The 19,228-nt window shown below is 48.2% G+C and overlaps 1 protein-coding gene across 2 annotated transcripts in view; it reads right to left on the bottom strand.

Moving 5' to 3' along the window:
• drosha (drosha ribonuclease III) overlaps positions 1-19,228 on the bottom strand; it is a 72,100-nt gene that overhangs the window by 6,841 nt on the left and 46,031 nt on the right. For both annotated transcript variants that reach the window (XM_076157954.1, XM_076157955.1), the window contains exons 24-30: positions 16,689-16,733; positions 13,535-13,692; positions 8,643-8,748; positions 7,442-7,583; positions 5,790-5,872; positions 4,217-4,320; positions 1,209-1,301 (exon numbers count right to left, since the gene is read on the bottom strand). In XM_076157954.1, the coding sequence (XP_076014069.1) occupies positions 1,209-1,301; positions 4,217-4,320; positions 5,790-5,872; positions 7,442-7,583; positions 8,643-8,748; positions 13,535-13,692; positions 16,689-16,733 (731 nt within the window). The remainder of the gene's footprint in view (positions 1-1,208; positions 1,302-4,216; positions 4,321-5,789; positions 5,873-7,441; positions 7,584-8,642; positions 8,749-13,534; positions 13,693-16,688; positions 16,734-19,228) is intronic.

The following is a 19,228-nucleotide window of genomic DNA, read 5'->3' as shown; positions in this document are numbered from 1 at the left end:
GCCGCCACAGAGCGCTTTCAAGTGTGTGTGTGTGTGTGTGTGTGTGTGTGTGTGTGTGTGTGGGGGGGGGGGGGGGGGGGGGGGCGGGGGGGGGATGCTCCATGGATTTAGGTTTCATTTGTCGCTGGCTCAGCTGGGGCTTCACACATAGATTCACTTTCTTTGCTCTTATATCCAAGCACACACACACACACACACACACACACACACACACACACACACACACACACACAGGTACGCACGTGGGCGCACACACACAAACAGCCCTCCCCCTTTACCACAATGAACGTAATCACAGGCGTACCTGAACACAATGTGCTGAGTGTTTCAGTCTGAACACAAACATTACATTTGAACCACATTAATTAATCAATTCATAATATTGATTCATTAAAGCAACAGTGTACTTTTTGGAGCCCTCTGGCGTCGTGTTGTTGGTAGTTGTTTACATTACGGGAGTGCTGCAAAACAACAGGGCTGTCATGAAGGTCAAATAAAAGGCTTTAGTTATAAGGACTAACATATATTACATGTGTGTTGCGCAGGAAGACGAGGAAACAATCTGAGGAAAGTTAGCACCCGTATTCATTTCAGTACTCACCGGGGCATACTCTGCTTATTATCGCTTTATCCAACCCGCAGAAATCATGTAGCTTAAACAAGTCGCAGAGGTGAGAAGATATTATCCTGTCAAAATATTACATAGTGCTATTTTGGATGACTGTATTGTTCTGCTGTGAGCAGACGAGTAGCGGGAGGAACAGGGTGGAAAGTGTTTCTCTACCCGCCTCTTTTACCGTTTTTAAAATTCAGATTCAGTTGCAGGATTCCGTTTCACACGCGACTGTATAAATTCAAAAATATGCAAATCGAACGTATGTAACGGATAAAGACGGACTTGCATTTTAAATCCAAACACCCAGAGGCGTGGATGTGATTCCATATGTCAGACGGAGCAGAGTGCAGGGTCGTGTAGGCACTGACAGCTGCTTTGCACAAAAACGATGTTTCCATAACGCAATTTACGTCGAATCAATAATGAATCGATTCATTTTCATTCGGCATAATGGCTCTCCCCGGTCAAATAGGCCGGAGAGAGCTTAATTGCCATAATAAACACCATGAAGAACCCACGCCCGTTACTCTGGAGCCCATTAGCGAGGGCACTGAGAGGAAGAAGCAGCACGTCATCCCGTAGTGTCGCTCACCTTGGGCCTTTGCCGCAGCCGATGCGCTCCCCTTTGAAATACACGGCGACGGTGTAGGTCCGGGCGTGAGACGGCCCCACGGTCTGCAGGGTCCTGGGAAGAAACACAGCAACAGAAATACAAAAGGTGAGGAAGAGGAGGAGGAGGAGGGGGGAAAGATAGAGAAATATTGCCCAGGAGAGACTGAAGGACACTCAGTGACATCGTCCTTCAGAGAAATAAGCAGGAAAGAGGAGGAGGGGGGAGGCATGATTTCAGTTGGAACAAATATAATTCACACAGAGCAGCTGGCTGAGCGGAGGGGAATGGCGCTTTGATTCACTCGTGTGTTTCACAGTGGCCAGTAACTGTCTGAGGACATATAAACAACTTTTAAAGCCGCGCACAACCACCCCGCCCCATCATCTTCAGAACCAATATGACCAAGAGAGAGAGAGAGAGAGAAATGAAAGAATGACAATCTTCAAGTGTTTGAGCCCGTGTTTGGTGCTGCGCGAGGGTAAACAATGGAGGAAGATCAACAAACCATCTCCATCTATCCTGAAGACAAACTTAAAGCCGCCACTTGTGTTGCATTCCTGCAGGGACGTATGCACGCCACGGCAGCAGACAAAGCTGGGGAGATGTTTGAAATGTTAACATTAGCATAAACATCTCAGAGCCTCGCTGCGAGCCGCCTAAATTATTCACGGACAATTTACTTATTTCAGGAGGGCGATTTATATTTAATGCAATGTGGTCACTTATGACACTTTATCAATAATTCAGATTCCCCCCCCGTTCTCGCTTTCAAACGAAGGCGGGCGTAGCATGTGCCGAGCAAACACACGGCGTTCCGCGCAGACACCTCCACCAAATCTCGATAGGGAGAGAGAGAGAGAGTGTCACTTGAAATTATCACGCCGCTCGAATAACACAGACAAAATAACCAGACGAAACCACGCGGAAATCTGCGAGGCGTTGTGGACTGCGGGGCTGAACATGCACAGATGGAGGCCTGTGCCAGAGCCGAGCGAGCGCTGCTGAGAGTTCATACCGGTCCTGAGGGGAGATATTTACAGAAACAGAGACCGTTTTCTACACAGTGACTGGTGTGTGTGTGTGTGTGTGTGTGTGTGTGTGTGTGTGTGTGTGTGTGTGTGTGTGTGTCTGCTCCCTAGTGTGTCCTGCCCAGACGAGAGGAACGGCAAAGTGATGATGTTGGGGTTGAGGTGTTGATCTGTCATCAGCCAGACATGTTCACCAGGGAACCTTTAACAGGGGACTTGCTGCATTAACTCCCTTTTCCTTACACTTCCCGTATCCTCTCCTGCCCTCCGCTGGTCTCTCCGTCTCCTCCTGTTTTCCCGCACCGTGCTGATTCACACCCTGTCTCTCCCTCCGTTCCTCTGATCTTCACACTCGGAAACAATTTCAGACACACCCACGGACGCTCACAGACAGATTTGACACTAACAGCTGCTACATGAGAAGCTCTAAAGGGCGATGGCTGTGACTCGGCATCCACTGGACCAAAAAAATGGGCCGACATCTCCGGACGATGTCAGGGAGGCGGGCCGACTGCAGAGCGCCGCCGTTCTGGGTGTGGCAAGCGCTTCAGATTACGTTGGCGTTCTGCTGTGTCAGGATATCGGTGCGCTCTTATAAAAGTTCACCCTGCAGTTGCGTCGATCAAAAAAGCTCGAACCGGATCGCATCGTTTTTATATTTGAAACACAATTTTGACGCACATCTCGATTGTTATTGACGTTGTTTATATTAAAATGGTTGGTGGTTGAGTCCCGTGTTCAGATTTATATTCACCAGTTACTTAATTTCATCTTTTATAAATATCTTTATACTGAAAAGAACAAATGAGATGCAAGAGCCAAATACTTCTTTGCAATCAATATAAAAAATGTACACTTTTCCCCGTTATCTTTCGTTTATCATTGCATTATCCTGAATCATATCACATTGTATCCTATCGCACTGCAGAGGGCTCATTTGTATTGTATGGTACCAACAACAGAGCCGTGCTGGTGGTGGTGTCAGAGATGTACCGAGTCAAAACTCAGCATCCGTTCGGGAGATGGACAGAATAAAAAACAGAGAAAGCTGACAAAAATGGAAGAAAGTGTGCAGGGCAGAAACAGGGGACTGGTTACTCACTGAATGGACTTCATTGTAAATACAATCGGTGCCCTTCCGACCACTTTTCAAAAAGCTGTTTGTCAGTTTCCATGGTGACAAACATGAGGCTTCATGGCAGCTCTCAAAGGCGTTCTGTCAGATGACACTTGCTCCTTGACCTTTTGTCAAATTAGAGGTCTCTTTGGGCGTGTGTATTTATCACAACAACAGAGACCTTTACACAGCTATTCACAATGTTCAGGGACTACAGGCGGGCAGAAAAGTCAGGCAAATTATGTTTGTGCCTCTTCTCTCTTCTGAATGCGCTCTGGCTCCCTGTGGCGGCCGCCTTCTCAATCATGGGGTTTGGGTCACAGAAGAGTGTGAAGGCACGTGTCCACAGCTCAAGGACCCATCATAGAGCCACTTTACACCGTGTACTTATATGCGTACGTTGCTAGGCTCAGATCAGATCAGACCTCCTGACACCAGTATCCAGGTGTAAAAAACAATGCAAACATCTTGGGGAGGGAGACGCCGCTTGTTGTAAACAATGTATCGGTTATTTTAGATTATAAACGTGAATAAAGATCGCTCCATGGAGCAAAGAGGGAGGACAAGACACCACATAATGTCATTATCCAGATAACTTATTCGCATACTGAGACACTGAGATCACATTTTAATGCAACATCTAAAAGGGGCTATAGTCTGTCGTAAAATGTTCCAAAATGGCAAATAAGCTTCACATAAAAGCTCAGCAGTTTAATTACAGGTTGCCACAAGTGATAAATAGACGGACTGCATGGCTTGTTAAAATTCAGCCCTGGTTTTCGGCGCGTACGCTGGGCACTGTGTGTGTGTCTGTGTGTGTGTGTGCGCGCGTGCGTGCTTACTTGTACAGTGGGATGTCGGGCTCTTTGCCCTCTGTTCTCAGGGTCAAACAGCACTGCTGCAGTTGAGACTTGGGGTCATTCCAGTCCTGGTTCAGAATGAACTCCTGTGAACGACAGAACAACACACAAAGTTTGAAATGGGAGGGGAAAAAAATCGCTTACAAACTCTGTCGCGCGTGCTTTGATTTCATTCTGGTCGTGACCCTTTCCACACTTGTTTTCCACTGCTTTTGCACTTCATTTATTTGCCCTCTCTCTCCCTCTTTCTCTCTCTCTCTGCCCGGCTCTGGCTGGCTCTGCGTCTGTGTCTTCACGGAGAGTACAGATCACAGGCTACTTAAGACAAAAGCCGATCCCAGGCCAGAAGTAAAGAGTGTTTTGGAGTCTCCCAGGTGTGTAGCCCTGATACATTTCTCTTATCCAAGGGGGACTTCTAAAAGCCCTTCCATTAACAGGGAAGCAGCCTCGTCATAAAAAGGCAGACTTTGAATCCAGAACTGTCTGCTCCTATTAATTTTCTACAAAGAGTGCTTCTGCCTCTGTAGCTCCCGCTCGCTCAGACTCTCTCGCTTTGCTGCCCTGCAACCTCACCATCTCTGACGTTCCTGCATCGGCGCTGTACTTGCCTTTTTTCTGCTTCCCACTTTCTCTCTCTCTGGGGGGCATCTACGCTCCTTTAGCCCGCAGCGAGAAATTTGGCAGCTTTAACAGTATCGTAGCATATAGCCCGGCTCTGGTAGGAGCTGTCGCAAGTGCACAGATGCACACACACCTCTATATGCATAATCACAGAGTGCAGTAGAAGAAGCGAATACAAGGAAAGAGCATTTATGTCCCTGGTTTTGCTTCTCTACTTCCATCCAAATTGGATGAAGCAGCACACTGTGCAACTCTGTGGTTTCCACAAGGCTATGTAAGGAGACGTGCTGGCTGTTTCACAACTTTTCTCTTGGAAGTGGAAATGAGGTGCTCTCTTGCAGCGACCATGACGCAAAGCTCAGCTCCTCCAGAGCTCGGGATTCTCCCTGGAGGGGCACACCAAGACAGCAATTAGCATGGCATATCAGACCACTGCAGCAGCTTCACAAGGAGAGGTCCGCGATGTGTGGGTACTCGTACGTGTGCACGTGTGTGCATGTGTGCACTCGCACTCATTCCCCTTTAGGTATGTGAATGTATGTGATGGTTTGTCTTTAACAGCAACTATATCATTGGGCAGATAGCAGTCTGTTTATGGCTCCTGCCTCTAAATCTGATTACTGCTTGACAGGAAAACGTTTCTCTCGCACACTGAGCCACGGGAGTGTTGACTAAAGCTGAGGCCAAGGATCAAACACTCTAGAAATGTGATGTGATGTCAACTACGCAAGCACTTCTGAGATCGATACAAAAACACTGACGACTGGCGCAGCCAGAGAGAGCCAAGCACCACTTCAAACCTTGTGTCAATGCTAGCACTGTTAGTGAGCAGCCATTAACTCGCTCCTCATCTTATGTGCGCATTTTTTTTCTCCTGAGGCTCGGCGCTCAGTGGCGAGTGCCTGCGATGGAGGCCGTCACCGGGGGGGCTCACCTTCAACCGGGGGAAGAAGCACACATTCATGAAGGTGTGCACATACTCCAAATCCTTATCGATGTAGAGGGCGGCGATGAATGCTGCAGACAGAGAGAGGGAGAGAAAACAAGAGAGAGAGGAGGCACTTATCAAACAAAGTTGCAAAGAAGGAAGAGCGGTTTGAGCAACGGCTTTCTCCATTTCTACTTGAAAAGCAAATAAAAGATTGAAATGAGAAAAGACACAAACTCAGCTGTGGCCCTTCACAGCTTTGAGTTGAAGTGGTGATATCAACGCAAATACTTCCTCAGTTTTTCTATTAAACAGGAAATTGCTTTGGTGTATCTGAGGGCACAGAGTTCACATCGTGTGGCGTAATGTGAAATATCAAATCTCACTGAGTGGACTGCGAGTAAGTGGCCGTCTAACCGTTACGCTGAATATCCCAAACCGAGATTGAAAATGTAAGCGGCGGGTGTCGGGTCTCCTCATCCATCTTTGTGGCCTTCCCTTTTGTTTTCACCTTCCATTAAGCGCCGATGCTTTCACTCATCTCCCCGCGACTAAGAGAGTGGGACAGGGGAGGGGAATGATGGGTAATATATCAGGGGGGCCAATAAGGGCCTGCTGTAGCTGGAGGGCACGTCTGCTCATATGCCGAAGAGCCGCACTCATCTTCAGCCTGACCCTCTTCCTCTGTCATCAACTCTGCACCGGGCTGACATCAGTAGGATATTTTTGAAAGGCAAATGATATAAAGCTTTATTTATCCACGTGTGTGTGCATCATGAATGACTCTGACACGCACACGCACACACACACACACACACACACACACACACACACACACACACACACACACACACACACACACACACACACACACACACACACACACACACACACACACACACACACACACACACACCTCTCCTGCATTGTTTTTCCCACCCGGCATTTATCCCGTTTTTATGCCAATCTGTAACGCTCGGCTCTCGATGTAAAAATCCTCCGCAGCAACGTAGGGCTGACATGTTTTGACGAGGTGTCAAATCAACAAATCATCAACATCTAAGAGAGATTTGACACCCACTGCTGAAATTACAGACAGATGTGACTCCATTGTATCAAGACACGTATTTGCAGGGAGGCAAAAATCTAGGGTTCCTGTCTTTTGTCGTACGTGACACGGCCTACGCAACCCGACGAATCGGATCCGACGCAAATGTGCGATGTAAAATCTCCCCAGCGGTGTAAGCGAGATCGCCACGTTGTGCGATAGCGAGCTGGGTGCCACAGATTCATGTCTACATATCGCTTTTTCCTTCTTCTATACCTACAATTGCAGCAATAATCTAAGTGTGAAACGTTGATACTGTACATTGATCGCAGCGATGTTACCGTGTGGTATCTGCAGTCACAGTAAATGACTCCGCTCGCACTTAACGCAGTGGCAGCCTCTCCCAGAGTCTTCGGTATACAAGTGACTGACATTGAACACAAAGGCAACAAAGGAATCAATGGCGACACTTCATGCTGCCATCTTAAAGTGAACATTCTACAGGGATATAAAAGGCTGAGCAGGGCGGCAAACAGCTTTTTGAATCATTGTTCTTTCTCTTTTTTTCGGTATATTTATGCAAAAGAAGCGACAACAGCTGTGAACATACACTCCAGAAGGTCAGCCAGAGTCTTGGTGCGTAGGGCGACGGGCCGTTTGGTCTTGTCGTTGGTGATGGCGAAGTCCTGCATGCCCAACTCCTCGGCTACTTTGGCCTGCGTACGGTTGTTCACCAGTGAACTGCGTAGTAACTGCAGAGGGAGAGAGGGAGAGAGAGAGAGAGAGAGAGAGAGAGTTAGAGTTCAATGTCCAGCTGTCGATATGCAACACGCATCGCTACACAGAGCCACGATCCGCTGGAAACACACAGAAGAAAATATCAAAATAAAAACCCTCTGCTGGAATAATTCATCAAAGGCAGAAATGGTAATGCAGAGTAAATGTTTTAGGGAGGTTTTGCACGACGGCCTGGTAAATATTACATGTCGACTCGGAGCTGAGCGGATGACAACATGTTAGACCGGGCGAGGTACATTTACTCCCCCCGAAACGGGAAAACACAAACATGTTAAATATAGCCACGAGATGCGGGAAAAAGAGCGTAAATGGAATGCGATAAGACGGTCTGTCCTGCTGTGATGTGCCCTCCTTAACAGAACGGTACACACACACACACACACACACACACACCAGTGGAATGAGCACTTTTTTTTCAGATTCGAAATCCATTTGAGATGTACTGCAGCTCGACTCTTGGGCATTGGGGCTTGCAGGAGCTCTCAGTCCCTCAACTGCAGCCTATTAGAAGCTTTTACACCCATGATGTCATAGGCTCCATTTATAAAAAAGGAACCGTCAGGAAGGAACTAGTACAAAAAAATGGGCCGGCCTGTTTCCGAGTGGAATCAAAGTTGTGCGATCTCTTCGGCGCCGAACTGGTGTCTTCATCTGGTGACGACACTGGAAGCAGGAAGTGTGTGTGTGGGGGGACAACTATTCAGTGGGAACATGAGGAAAAAAAGGTGAGGAGAAACAGATGACACCTGTTTAACACACAGAGAATGAAAACAAAGCAGTAATAAAAAGCCAAACAAACACACACACACACACACACACACCCTCCCACACAAAGAACAGCTGTGATTCAAAACGCAGAGAGCAGCAGTTTGAGGCAATTTCAGACACAGCAGAAGCACAGAGGAGTGAAAAACGACGCAAATAGAAAGCGACAGAGTATTTACCTGTGGGTGGAAAAAAAAAGATTATGAGGACGACGTATCCTCGGGCTGATTTAAGTGAGTGGATCTTACGGTTAAATGTCCTTCGTGGTGGTCCGGGAAGTGGATGAAGAGGTACTCGGTGGCCACCAGCTGCATGATTGAGTCGCCCAGGAACTCCATCCTCTGGTTGTGACCCCTGAGAGCAGACAAATGGACAGAGGTAAATAGAGGTTGGAGGGGGATAAAGGGAAAGGCGGGAAACACAAATGAATCGAGGGGTGGGGGGGATGCAGAGGAAATGAATTGTGGGACGGAGGTCGGCGAGGGCAGGGGTGTGAGGACGTGAGTGGAAAGAAGCGACGCGCGGGGTGCTGGACTAGCCCGGGGGGTTCAGTGGGTCGGGCATGTGCGGAAATCACGCTCGGACAAATCCAGCCGCAGTTTTAAGCGAGAGGGAAATCATTGGCTTTGACTGCACTCACTGAAGAGAAGACAGATAAGAGTGAGGAGACGCACTCAGGCCACCCCGTCGCACTGCTGAGCCTGTAAACACAGGAGGCGCGCACGTGCGTCGGGGGTAATTCCTTTCATAAGCGCGCCTTCCGACACTATTCCCGTTAAACCTAATGACAGCGTTACAATACTGTCCGTCAGGTTTCTGTGAAAAGCATGTTTCTTCCTTCCATCGCCACCGCCGCCGTAATTGTCATTAATTAAACAGAATTATAGATTAGCACTGCAGATGTGGCTGGTGTGCTGTGCCAGGCGGCAGGAGGCGCGAGGGTTGGGTGTGCGTGTGTGTGTGTGTGTGTCTGTGTGTGTGTGTTAGCGAGGGGCCATATGAGTGGGGGAAGTATATCTATAAGGCATATACAGTCTATCTTGATTGACTGGCAACCGCTGAGGATAACAGAGCTTGATGGAGAGGCAGAGGATGAGGAAGGAGGAGGAGGAGGAGGAGGAGGAGGAGCGGGAGGCGGACATCAAAAACAGAAGAAGGTCAAGGTTTATTGTCCTGTTTCTTGCACCCCCGCGTTTTACGCTCTGCGGCGGATCGGGAGCCGGAGAAATATCTGAGGCGAGGAGTGTGAGATTCATTAGGAGGGGAGGGACGCTGTCTGGTGCCTCTTAATGAGACGGCACCGCTACAATATATACAGGACCACAAAGAGGAGGGGAGGGGGAGAGAAAGAGAGAGAGAGGGAGGGAGAAAGACACAGAGAGAGAGAGAGAGAGAGAGAGACTCACTCTGTACTTTGGTGCAGTAGGAGTGAATAAGTGTCAAGGGGTTTAGCTGCCAGTTCCACACACACTGTACGTGAGTTGCACAGGGGCATGTCAGAGAGTGTGTGCTGCCAGAGGCGGGTCGGCGAGAGTGTAGCCCGAGCAGGTTTCATGTCTGATGGAGGTGCGGCGAGCGAGAGAGAGTGGGGCGATAGTGAGCGATGGGAGGAAAGAGGAGAGGCGAGAGCAGGAGAAAGGAGCGATGGAGTGGGTCAAAGGAGGGAAGTGTGGCGGCGTGAAGCGGCACAAAGAGCCATTTCTTATTCACTTGAACAGGAGAGGCACAAAGTTGGAGGACAGTGGGGGGAAATTGGAGTAAAGTGTGAAGCAGAGGTCTATATTTGCCGTGGACTTTGATCTTAAACACCTTTAACAGCCCCTCTGAACGGGCCGAGAGAGGGGACTCCAGCTTTAGAGACACTTTCTCCTGACGGTTCCCTGAGATGGACTTTTAGGGAAAACTCCTCCTCCTGTTTCACATAGGTGTCAACGTCCCGCCGCTACACGACAGGCGTCAGTAGGGGCAGATGGAGCCGCGTCATTGGCAACAATTATCCTGCTGAACAGTGTTTGTGTATTTTTGGCGTGAGGTCCGCGGGTCGTCCGCTCCGTGTCGGGGACTGAGCCGCCGCCGCCGCTGCTACTACAGGTGAAAGAGTTCAAATATGTCAGCGTCTCGTTCATGAGTGAGAGTCGGAGCCAAAAGGATGAGATGGTGGACGGATACAAGCGGCTCCTCCGCAGGGAGCGCAGGGCCCGGAGGGGAAGATGAATGGACAGATGGCTGGATGGAGAAGAGAATTAATGACTACTACCAAACTAGCAAAAGCTTTCAAATCAATCAATAATGTTGCTTACATGTGATCTGACCTCAAGTTGTTTTCTAGCCTTAGAGCAGCTTGTCAGAAAATGGACTGCGGTGCAAACACATACCAATCAAAACCACACTGATCTGTAAGTTGAATTGCATTGGAATGGGGTTGAAGAGTTCATACCTCCAGCAAGGCCAAACAAGCCTAGACAAAAACCTTCTAAAGATTAAGAAGAACTAAATGACTATAAAAAAACGCAACAGCTTTGTTTTTCTGGCTCCGTCTCTATTACAGATAAATTAAAACCCTCCACACGATGCCAATTCTAGTTCTATTTGTTACAGTACAGCAATTCCATTAATATCTAACCAGATTCCTGTTCAAAATCCAGGCCAAGCTGCACTGACTGGCTGTCCGTCACGGGAAAAACACGGCTGTTTCTTTTTTTCCATTCAGAGAGAAATAAAGTCAATACATTCCTGATCTGTCCTTGGATCCCAGTGGAAAGCTTCTGTCTGTCTTGTTTGGCCTTGCCGGAGTAAGAGCTGACCAAAACGCTTCAGGAACAATACATCTGGTATCAAAAGGCACAAAGGGTCCTTGGTTCCTTTGTGCAATATGGAGTGAAGTCCCTCCTGCTCAAAATGTGCTTTTCAATTTGCGTACGTTCATTATGAATGTGTTTGGGGAGGCAAATTACTTGCATAACTGCCTCAAATAACATCTGAAAATGAAATGCCCTTTTATTCCAAAACGCAGTGGAAAATGTACCGAGATCTTCAAACGCGTTTTCACCAGCAGCTTAAAAAACTGCAGCAACACCCGTCCTCTCCACTGTAGCAGAGATAGAGAGCCCGGAGCCTGAGGGGTGGGGGGGCGGGAGGGGGATGAGGGGGAGGAAGAGCACTGATGTCAGCCTCCAGGACTCCACTGCCCCACCGCCTCTCGACCGGGGTCAAACTCCCAGCCGCTGTCTTCTTCTAGGTCAGTTTGTCCTCTACCTCTGCATAAAGCGATGGGCTAAAGGCCAACCTGGGCACCGTCTCCTCATCTCCTGCCTACCTTATTGTCTGACCTTCCCTCTTCTTCGCCTGACCCCCTCCCTCTCTCCATTGTGACGACACGACCCACTTTGCTGTAACCTTTGGTCCTTGTGGGCAAACACTGCCCGGCTCTTGCTTTCATGTCTGTTGGCTCTATTTAGGTCAACCTGCCTTCGGCCGCTAATGAGCTCACGGACATGAATTATTCTGAAACATATGAATTCTTTCCCTTTCGGTCCAGAAAGGGGGAACCATACAATCCAATGTCAGTGTGGAGAGAAGCTGCGATGCCACCGAGTGAGAAAACATCGCAGGTATCAACCTGGAAAGTCCTGGTTGTAGACTTTGATAAACTAGCTGGGAGACAAACTTCTGGACCTCTCATCGACTTCACTGGCCATGAGATAGGCGGCTTTGACATTCTAGTGATGGATTAGAACATACACCGCAGCGTACGTGTGAGTACATGATACACAGACACTCTCACACACACACAAAGCAATGTCCTTGTAGCAAACCTAAGCAAGCAATTACAGAGTGCAGCCTGCCAATAAGATATCAGAGGTGTGCTGCCAAGGCTAATTTGCTTTGGCTGTCAAGCTCACTATTGTGATGTGTTGAAAAGCTCAGCAGTGAGTTAAGCTCGGAGCACAATTAACCCTCTCACACACAGAATCAGAAACAACTCAAATTGGAGTGAACAGTCTAATTAGTCAAAGAAATATCATGAAAACAACAACCCTATCAAACTTGCATTCTATTAACAAGTTCACAGCTACGCGGTGATGACACGTTTGTTGCAAAGCGAACACGGCAGCCCTCCCTGCGATCAATTCAAGTCAAAGTTTGCAACTTTTCGAGTTATTGAACAAATGTCAAAGCGGAAGCCGGAAAGATCCGGAGAAGCCCAAAGCCAGCCCCGATTCACCGCTGCATCGCTGAGACATTTCTGCATGTGATATTACGGGGAAACAGAGCAACGCAGCGGCGGCGGCGGCGGCATATTAAACTTGCATATGGCTTCAAAAAAAGAACGCATTGCACAATTTGAGAAAGGGATACACAGAGCTAAATGAATACAGATCTGGGTGAAAACAAATCAAGTGAGAATGTACAAACTCCCTGGGCCGACAGAGAATATCGAAGAATAACAATGAGAGGAAGAGGAAGAACGTGTCAAAAGAGAAAAGTGCCCGCAATGAATGAAAGGCAGGAATGTATCGCTTACAGCCAGGACAACCCACTGAATCAAAACCCCATTTCCCATGAGGCCAAGGGGTTACGGCCCCTCAGACACAGGCGGACTGCAGATACGGGGACTTCATTGTCCCTCGGGCCCCGCTGTCTCTATCTCTCTCTCTCTCTCTCTCTCTCTTTCTCTCCGGGCTGAGAAAACCTTCAGATTAGGCACTGCGCCAAAATAAATTAAACGGTCCATCTTTCACCGACACCCGAGACATCAGTTATGACGAGGAGCGGGAAAAAAGAAGTGAGCCGCAAACAAAGAGGGCAAACACGAAGATGATGCGAGGGAGGGAGAAACAGGGCCCACACTGACAACAGATACAATCATTTAAGACGCCGGATGTAAGATAATATTCCCAGCATCTCACATCACATTATGTATTATAATATAAGTGCCTCATCACCTCTGAAGGGAACATTAGAGAAAGTCGGGGTAGTTCTGCAATATCCTTGCAAATTACATCTGGCCAGCTACTACCTCACTTTGCATTTAAATTGGCTGTGGCTGTAACGTAAACAAACAAAGCCCCACAAACAGAGAGGCGCACACACACACACACACACATATGCGCACACACACACTTCCCATAGTACTTACAGGGTGAGGTGGTTGAAGCCCACCGTCCTCAGCGTGAAGGCTCTGGCCAGGAGACGCACGTGCGTGAACAGCACCCCGATGGTGTCCTCGAAGCTGGTCAGCTTCTGGAGCACCGGCGACGTCTCGATCAGCTGCCTGTCCGTCTGAGGCTCCTGCACCTGCAACGCAAAACCGCCGTTAGCCCGGTGACACGGAGCGGATGAGTGGGTCGTTAAGGAGACGGTCAACAGTGCAGTGAGGGACGAATTTACTACCAATCAGGGCGAGATGGACTTCAAATTCTATCTGTACGTGCATTCACTTAGACATTACCACTGCCATTTATTGTTCTGATCTCCTTTTGGGGGGAAAACTGGCAACAGATCACTAGACTATGTAGGAAACTGAAAACCGCTTGTGTGGCTCCTCCAAAGACTCGTCAGTCAGGCCGGTTTTACATGGAGATGCGTGCGTCCTTCCGCGTGTCAGCCCAAGTCCTTTCATCAAATGAAGTGCTGCTGGAGGGCTTCTTTTTTTTTTTTAGTGTTTTTGTGATTTTTATCGGAGCTCAACTCAGATGATCCGCAGCAGATGTCTTCATCATTAAAATTGTATCACTAACAACTAGTTAATTTTTCCCTCTGTGTAAATGTTGCGATTCGCTGAAACAAGCAGACAAACAACAGAACTCTTGGCATCGGCATCCTTATGAGTGTTGGAGGAGGAAAACAACAAGAGGAAGAGGAGGAGGAAGAAGAAGAAGAAGAAGAAGATGCAGCAAGAGCGTTTGGGTTTTGTGAGTTCACAGGTAGAGAGGGTCAGCAGCGTTTCTCTACGCCTGTGCTCATTACAAACTAAAAGAATATGCTACAACTCGAGTGCATGTGTGTGTTTGTGGGATCAGGAGGCATCCATACGGGAGCATTAATTAGGCCGCCAGAAACATCTAATTGGTCTCCGTGTGCTTACAACCGCCATTCTTGACCAAAGCATCTTTCCTCAACAAAACAGCAGCACTGAGTTAACAGAATTTACCACGGGGCGTTCCAGGGACATAAAGCACATTCCGTTGACCTTGATAGTTTGCTCCATTTAGCCACACACACAATAAAGCATTCAAACACACGGCAACAGAAAAAGCCATGTTGACGAGTCTGCTGGGAGAGATGGCCGGATTCTTCATTTTTCCATGTTTTTCCGTGAAGAATTGAGAAGTAAACAGCCTCCCTCACGTCAAATCAAGCTGGAGTGTATTTTTAAGCTGGGCGTTTTAATTGGGAGCGCTGCCGGTAATGTCATGGTTCCATCTTCCGACATATCATCAGAAACATTTCATTTCTTCCTCCTCTCTTAATTAACGAAAGACGTTTAAATGTCACGCATCACAACTAATGACATCTGACAAGTTCAGCGCTCATGGGCGTCAGCTCTCCTTGAAGGGGGGCTGGCCGGCAGCGAGGCTTCAAATGGAGAGGAGAGAGAGGGAGAAATCAACAGCGGCTAGGAAATAAATAGAAGCGTCGGAAGCCGGCTTCAAAGCGTCACTTTGGGCGCAGTCCAGACAGAGAGCGGAATCAGAGCCGAGGCTCAAATGTCTGACACTTACACATCTCCCCACCGAACCAAAGGAGGAATTCGGAATTTCAAACTCGACGTAAATGACACTGCGGTAAATTATTCTGGAGAGCCGGGGGTGATGATGCATTGATGCGTGTCGAGCGAACACGAAAGACATAAAGACGTGCCTGTCAACCCACCAAGCATTCCGCTGCACTTTGTAGGGCCGGGGATCATCGCTGGCAAGGCTAATGTATGCATGTATGCCAACGACGGCTGTACGCATAATTACCCGCGCCGTGGCTAGCTGCCGTTGCCATCCTCTCAAAGCTCATTACGGCAGCTCCTCTTTCACCTCCTTTTTGTCATCCTGCACTCTTCTGTGTGAACGGGAGGGGAGGGTGCCACCTCAGGCTGCACTTTTGGCCTCAGTATCACACCGTAATGTCCAGGGGGCGCTCATCAATTATTTAATAAATGAAGGAAAAATATGTGTTTTCCTTGCGGGAAACTGCTTAGTGTACGCTGTCTCAAGTTGAAGGTCGTGACACGATCACGCCACCGAGAGGTGGGCAAATTTTAACAGGCGTTCCCCCGCTGGCAGGGGACCACCCAGAGGAAACCTCAGCTGTGCACAGCATGTGGTAATGAGGCTGTGGCTCTGAACCGACTAATGACTACTCATGCAGCACGCAGCGGAGGTTTCCCCGCCCGCACCACAAAGCAGTTGCGGGGCTGACCCCCGGCCTCCACCCTGACCGCCGCCGGGGCTTCAACTGTGTGGCTCATCAGGAGAACAGACTGCTGAATACAACGAGTTTATTTTGAGCCTATGACAGCAACAACAACTCAGGCGCCCAGACGCTCAGCAGTTTACAGTATATGCAGCCGGGGATCAGAAATAGAAAGAAGTGGGGTACGTAAACATGAAGTAAGACAATTTACATATATGCAGACATATTTATGAGGCCCAACATGCGAGCGTAGTGACAATCAAACGCAGAGACGGAGAGACTGAAGTGCTTTAAGTCGAGTCTCAGCAAATGAACAAAGGAACACTTTCTCCTCACAAACACATCAGAGGGAAAGGATGGCTGTCACTCCCTGGAGGCCCCATGTGATCCGGGACTGTAATCCTGTTATAGCATCTTTGATCTCTTCTCCCAAATCCTAATTTCAAACAAACACTGTTGACATGTTCAATGTTTCTGGGCAGATCATGCAAAGCAACGAGTGACGGAACAGAGGGGGAGAAGAAAGGGAGAATGGCGAGGCGGAGACGGGAGAGAGTGAGAGAGTGAGAGAGTGAGCAAATGAAAGAGCAGATTAGAGTCTTTGCGAAAATGAAGAGCAGCAAGACACAGGAGCAGAAGAATGGAGGCTAGAGGAAGGCTAGCGGGGGCCTTGTGACACTTTTAGAGAACTGAGGCGGCCCCGGGCAAAATAACTAGAAGCAGTCCCGCCATTCCTCTATCAACACACACACAGACACACACACACACACATTCAGTCATGCAGAGAAACTTCAAAGAGCGGGGAGCGCTGGAGCGAGGCGGGGTTTTAATAATCGCAAGTTGCCAACATAAAGATCAATAATAAAACAAATATCTGAACCAACCTGCAGGGGGTGCGGTGGGTAGTTGAGCCAGACCTCCTGTAGGCCCTGTGAAGAGAAGAGAGAAGAAGGGCGGGTGAATAACGGCAAAGGAGTCAGCAGCTCATTCTTATACCGTGTTGACCACCGGCAGCAGGCAGATTGGAGCCGGGCGTCTCTGGAGACCGACATCAAATGGTGCAGAAAGTTTTCATAGGAGGTGTCCAAAGAAAGTTATGAATGTCTACTACTCTGCTCTGAGACATCATGTTAAATCTGGAAACAGTGTTAGTGTTCCTCTGAGAAACAGATATGAACATCTTAGTCGGCGTGAGACGCCTTCACATACATTTTCATGACAAGAGGCAAATACTACAATAACGCCACGTGTCGTTCTCAGATAATAGAGAGAGCTAGCTTACAGCTTCGTCGCATTCTTGCCTTTAATTGCAGCGAGCACAAACACCCCGAGCGCTGAGAGCGTGTAAACATATCGACTGACCCCTCGCCTCCCCCTGCCTGTAGTGAAAAAATCTGTGCGGATCAACACGTGTTGTCCTCAAGTCTGTCACCGCTCCACAGAGAGGCATTTAGACAGAACGCAGGAGAGGCAGAGAGGAAAACAGACATAGAGGCGGCAGGGAGGGAGGGGAGGGGGGGGGGGGGAGAGAGAGCTGTGGCTAGCAAGTTGTTGCTAGGGACAACACAGTGAGAGGCAGTTTTGGGCCTGGGGTCTAATGTTGGGTGAGTCATAGCGGCGCGAGCGATGTGGCGAGGGCCTCTATGGTATAGTCGCACTCAGGTGTTTAAGAGGTTCAAGGAGATAAACTTTTAAAATGCGATGTGAGCCCGCAGGGGTTGTGTGTGGTCAACAGCATCGGATGGCCACCTCGCATTCTAAAACCCGCCCAGCTGGCAACCCATCGCCTTGAGCAGCCGATGAAAAATTCATGAAAGTGGTCAATACGTTTTGAGCAAACGCTTACTTTTGGCTTTTTCAGTCTCTTTGCCCTGGATGTGGAGTCCACGCGCAGCCTGCCGGTGAAAGCGCCACACGTCCGTTGCCGTCGTGCGCGGCATCACTTTAGGGGAAGCGAAAAGCTCTTAATGGATCGCTTGCTTTCGAGGTTACGCAGTCACACAAATTGGAACAGAATTAAGGGGACGCGGGGAGGAACCGACACTGAATCAGGGAGGCAGAAATACACAAAGGAGTGAGGGAGAGAAGTACACAAGAGTCGCGCTTGGCTTCTGATCAAAACTAATGATCACAATCCATCCACAGGGTGCGCGTGATCCGCCCACATGCTGTATATAGACTGGAACAGCTAATGTTTCAATTACAGCCATTCCGAGGACAAGGCCGACAATGATTAAGCCGGCGTGGAGTGGGGATTTAAGAATAACAACAGGTTTTTTCTCCCTAGTCACGCGCTCTCCCATCATGACGAAGGTATAATTACAGGGGGCACAAATCATCATGTGCAGCAGCTGAATCACAGCCATTTGTAGGATGGAGCTCTTCTGCTACAAAAGTATATATGTAAACATGTTTATTCTGATGTCAATGGCTTCCCCATTATGAGAGCTGAGAGGAAAAGCAAAAGGAAAGAGGACTTGATGAAAACCCGGCAATGATCTCTGCTATAAAGGGCGATTCAGTCAGTAAAGATGCCTCAAAGTGGATACAGAGCACATCAGGTTTCCATTCTAATATGATTTGAAAGCTGTCAAACTGAAAATGCTTGATGGGAAAACTGAATCCAATTTTTCAAAATGCAATAGAAAAGGTTTGATCGCTTGAGGTGAATATATTTTTTAATTCAAATTGAAATCGCAATTTGGCCGCACGCAATTACTAAACCATGTAAATGTATAATAGTATGATGAGGACGCACACCGCAATGGTAACAGTTTGGTAATCTTCCCATTGTAGTTAGGGACCTTGAATAAAGTGCAGGCGGCCCACAACCGTGAGAAACCTCAAAATGTATTGCAGCGTGTGAACAAGCCATTTCATTGTTTGATATTTTTAAAAACAAATCATGGAACCCTAAATGGAATGAGGTAAAACTCAGATTGAAACACATTTGCTGAATAAGAAATGCGACGAGAAATGCGAAAAGAGAAATGTCATGTAACATCCCGGCCGTTTCTTTTTATAGATTTAAATGGGGGCGATGTTACAATCCCCACACACACACCGACACACACACCGACACACACACACACACACACACACACACACACACACTCTCTCTCGGGAGTGTTGGCCATCCATGATTGGGACATAATGGTCCTCTTCTCTGACAAGGTTCAGTGCTCCCTGACAAATTGGTCTCTGGCTACAGGCTGCCAATCAATCCATCAAACGTAGTAGTGCAGCAGAGGAATCAATAAAAGATAGCACCGCTGATCAATACCAACATAAAAGCAACCCCAAGTCCAAAACGGAGGCTTCTGCCAGTGAATGGTCAAGGTGATCTTCCAAATGCGGGAAGCTGTGGACTCTTTGCTGAAGTCTATCACACGATTTATGCTGCGGTTGAAAAGCACATCTTTTA

Source organism: Genypterus blacodes, unplaced genomic scaffold, assembly GCF_046128005.1.
Source record: "Genypterus blacodes isolate CSIRO-AG114 ecotype Tasmania unplaced genomic scaffold, CSIRO-AGI_Gbla_v1 ptg000076l_1, whole genome shotgun sequence".
NCBI classification, from domain to species: domain Eukaryota; kingdom Metazoa; phylum Chordata; class Actinopteri; order Ophidiiformes; family Ophidiidae; genus Genypterus; species Genypterus blacodes.
This window is presented reverse-complemented; position numbering and strand designations above follow the sequence as displayed.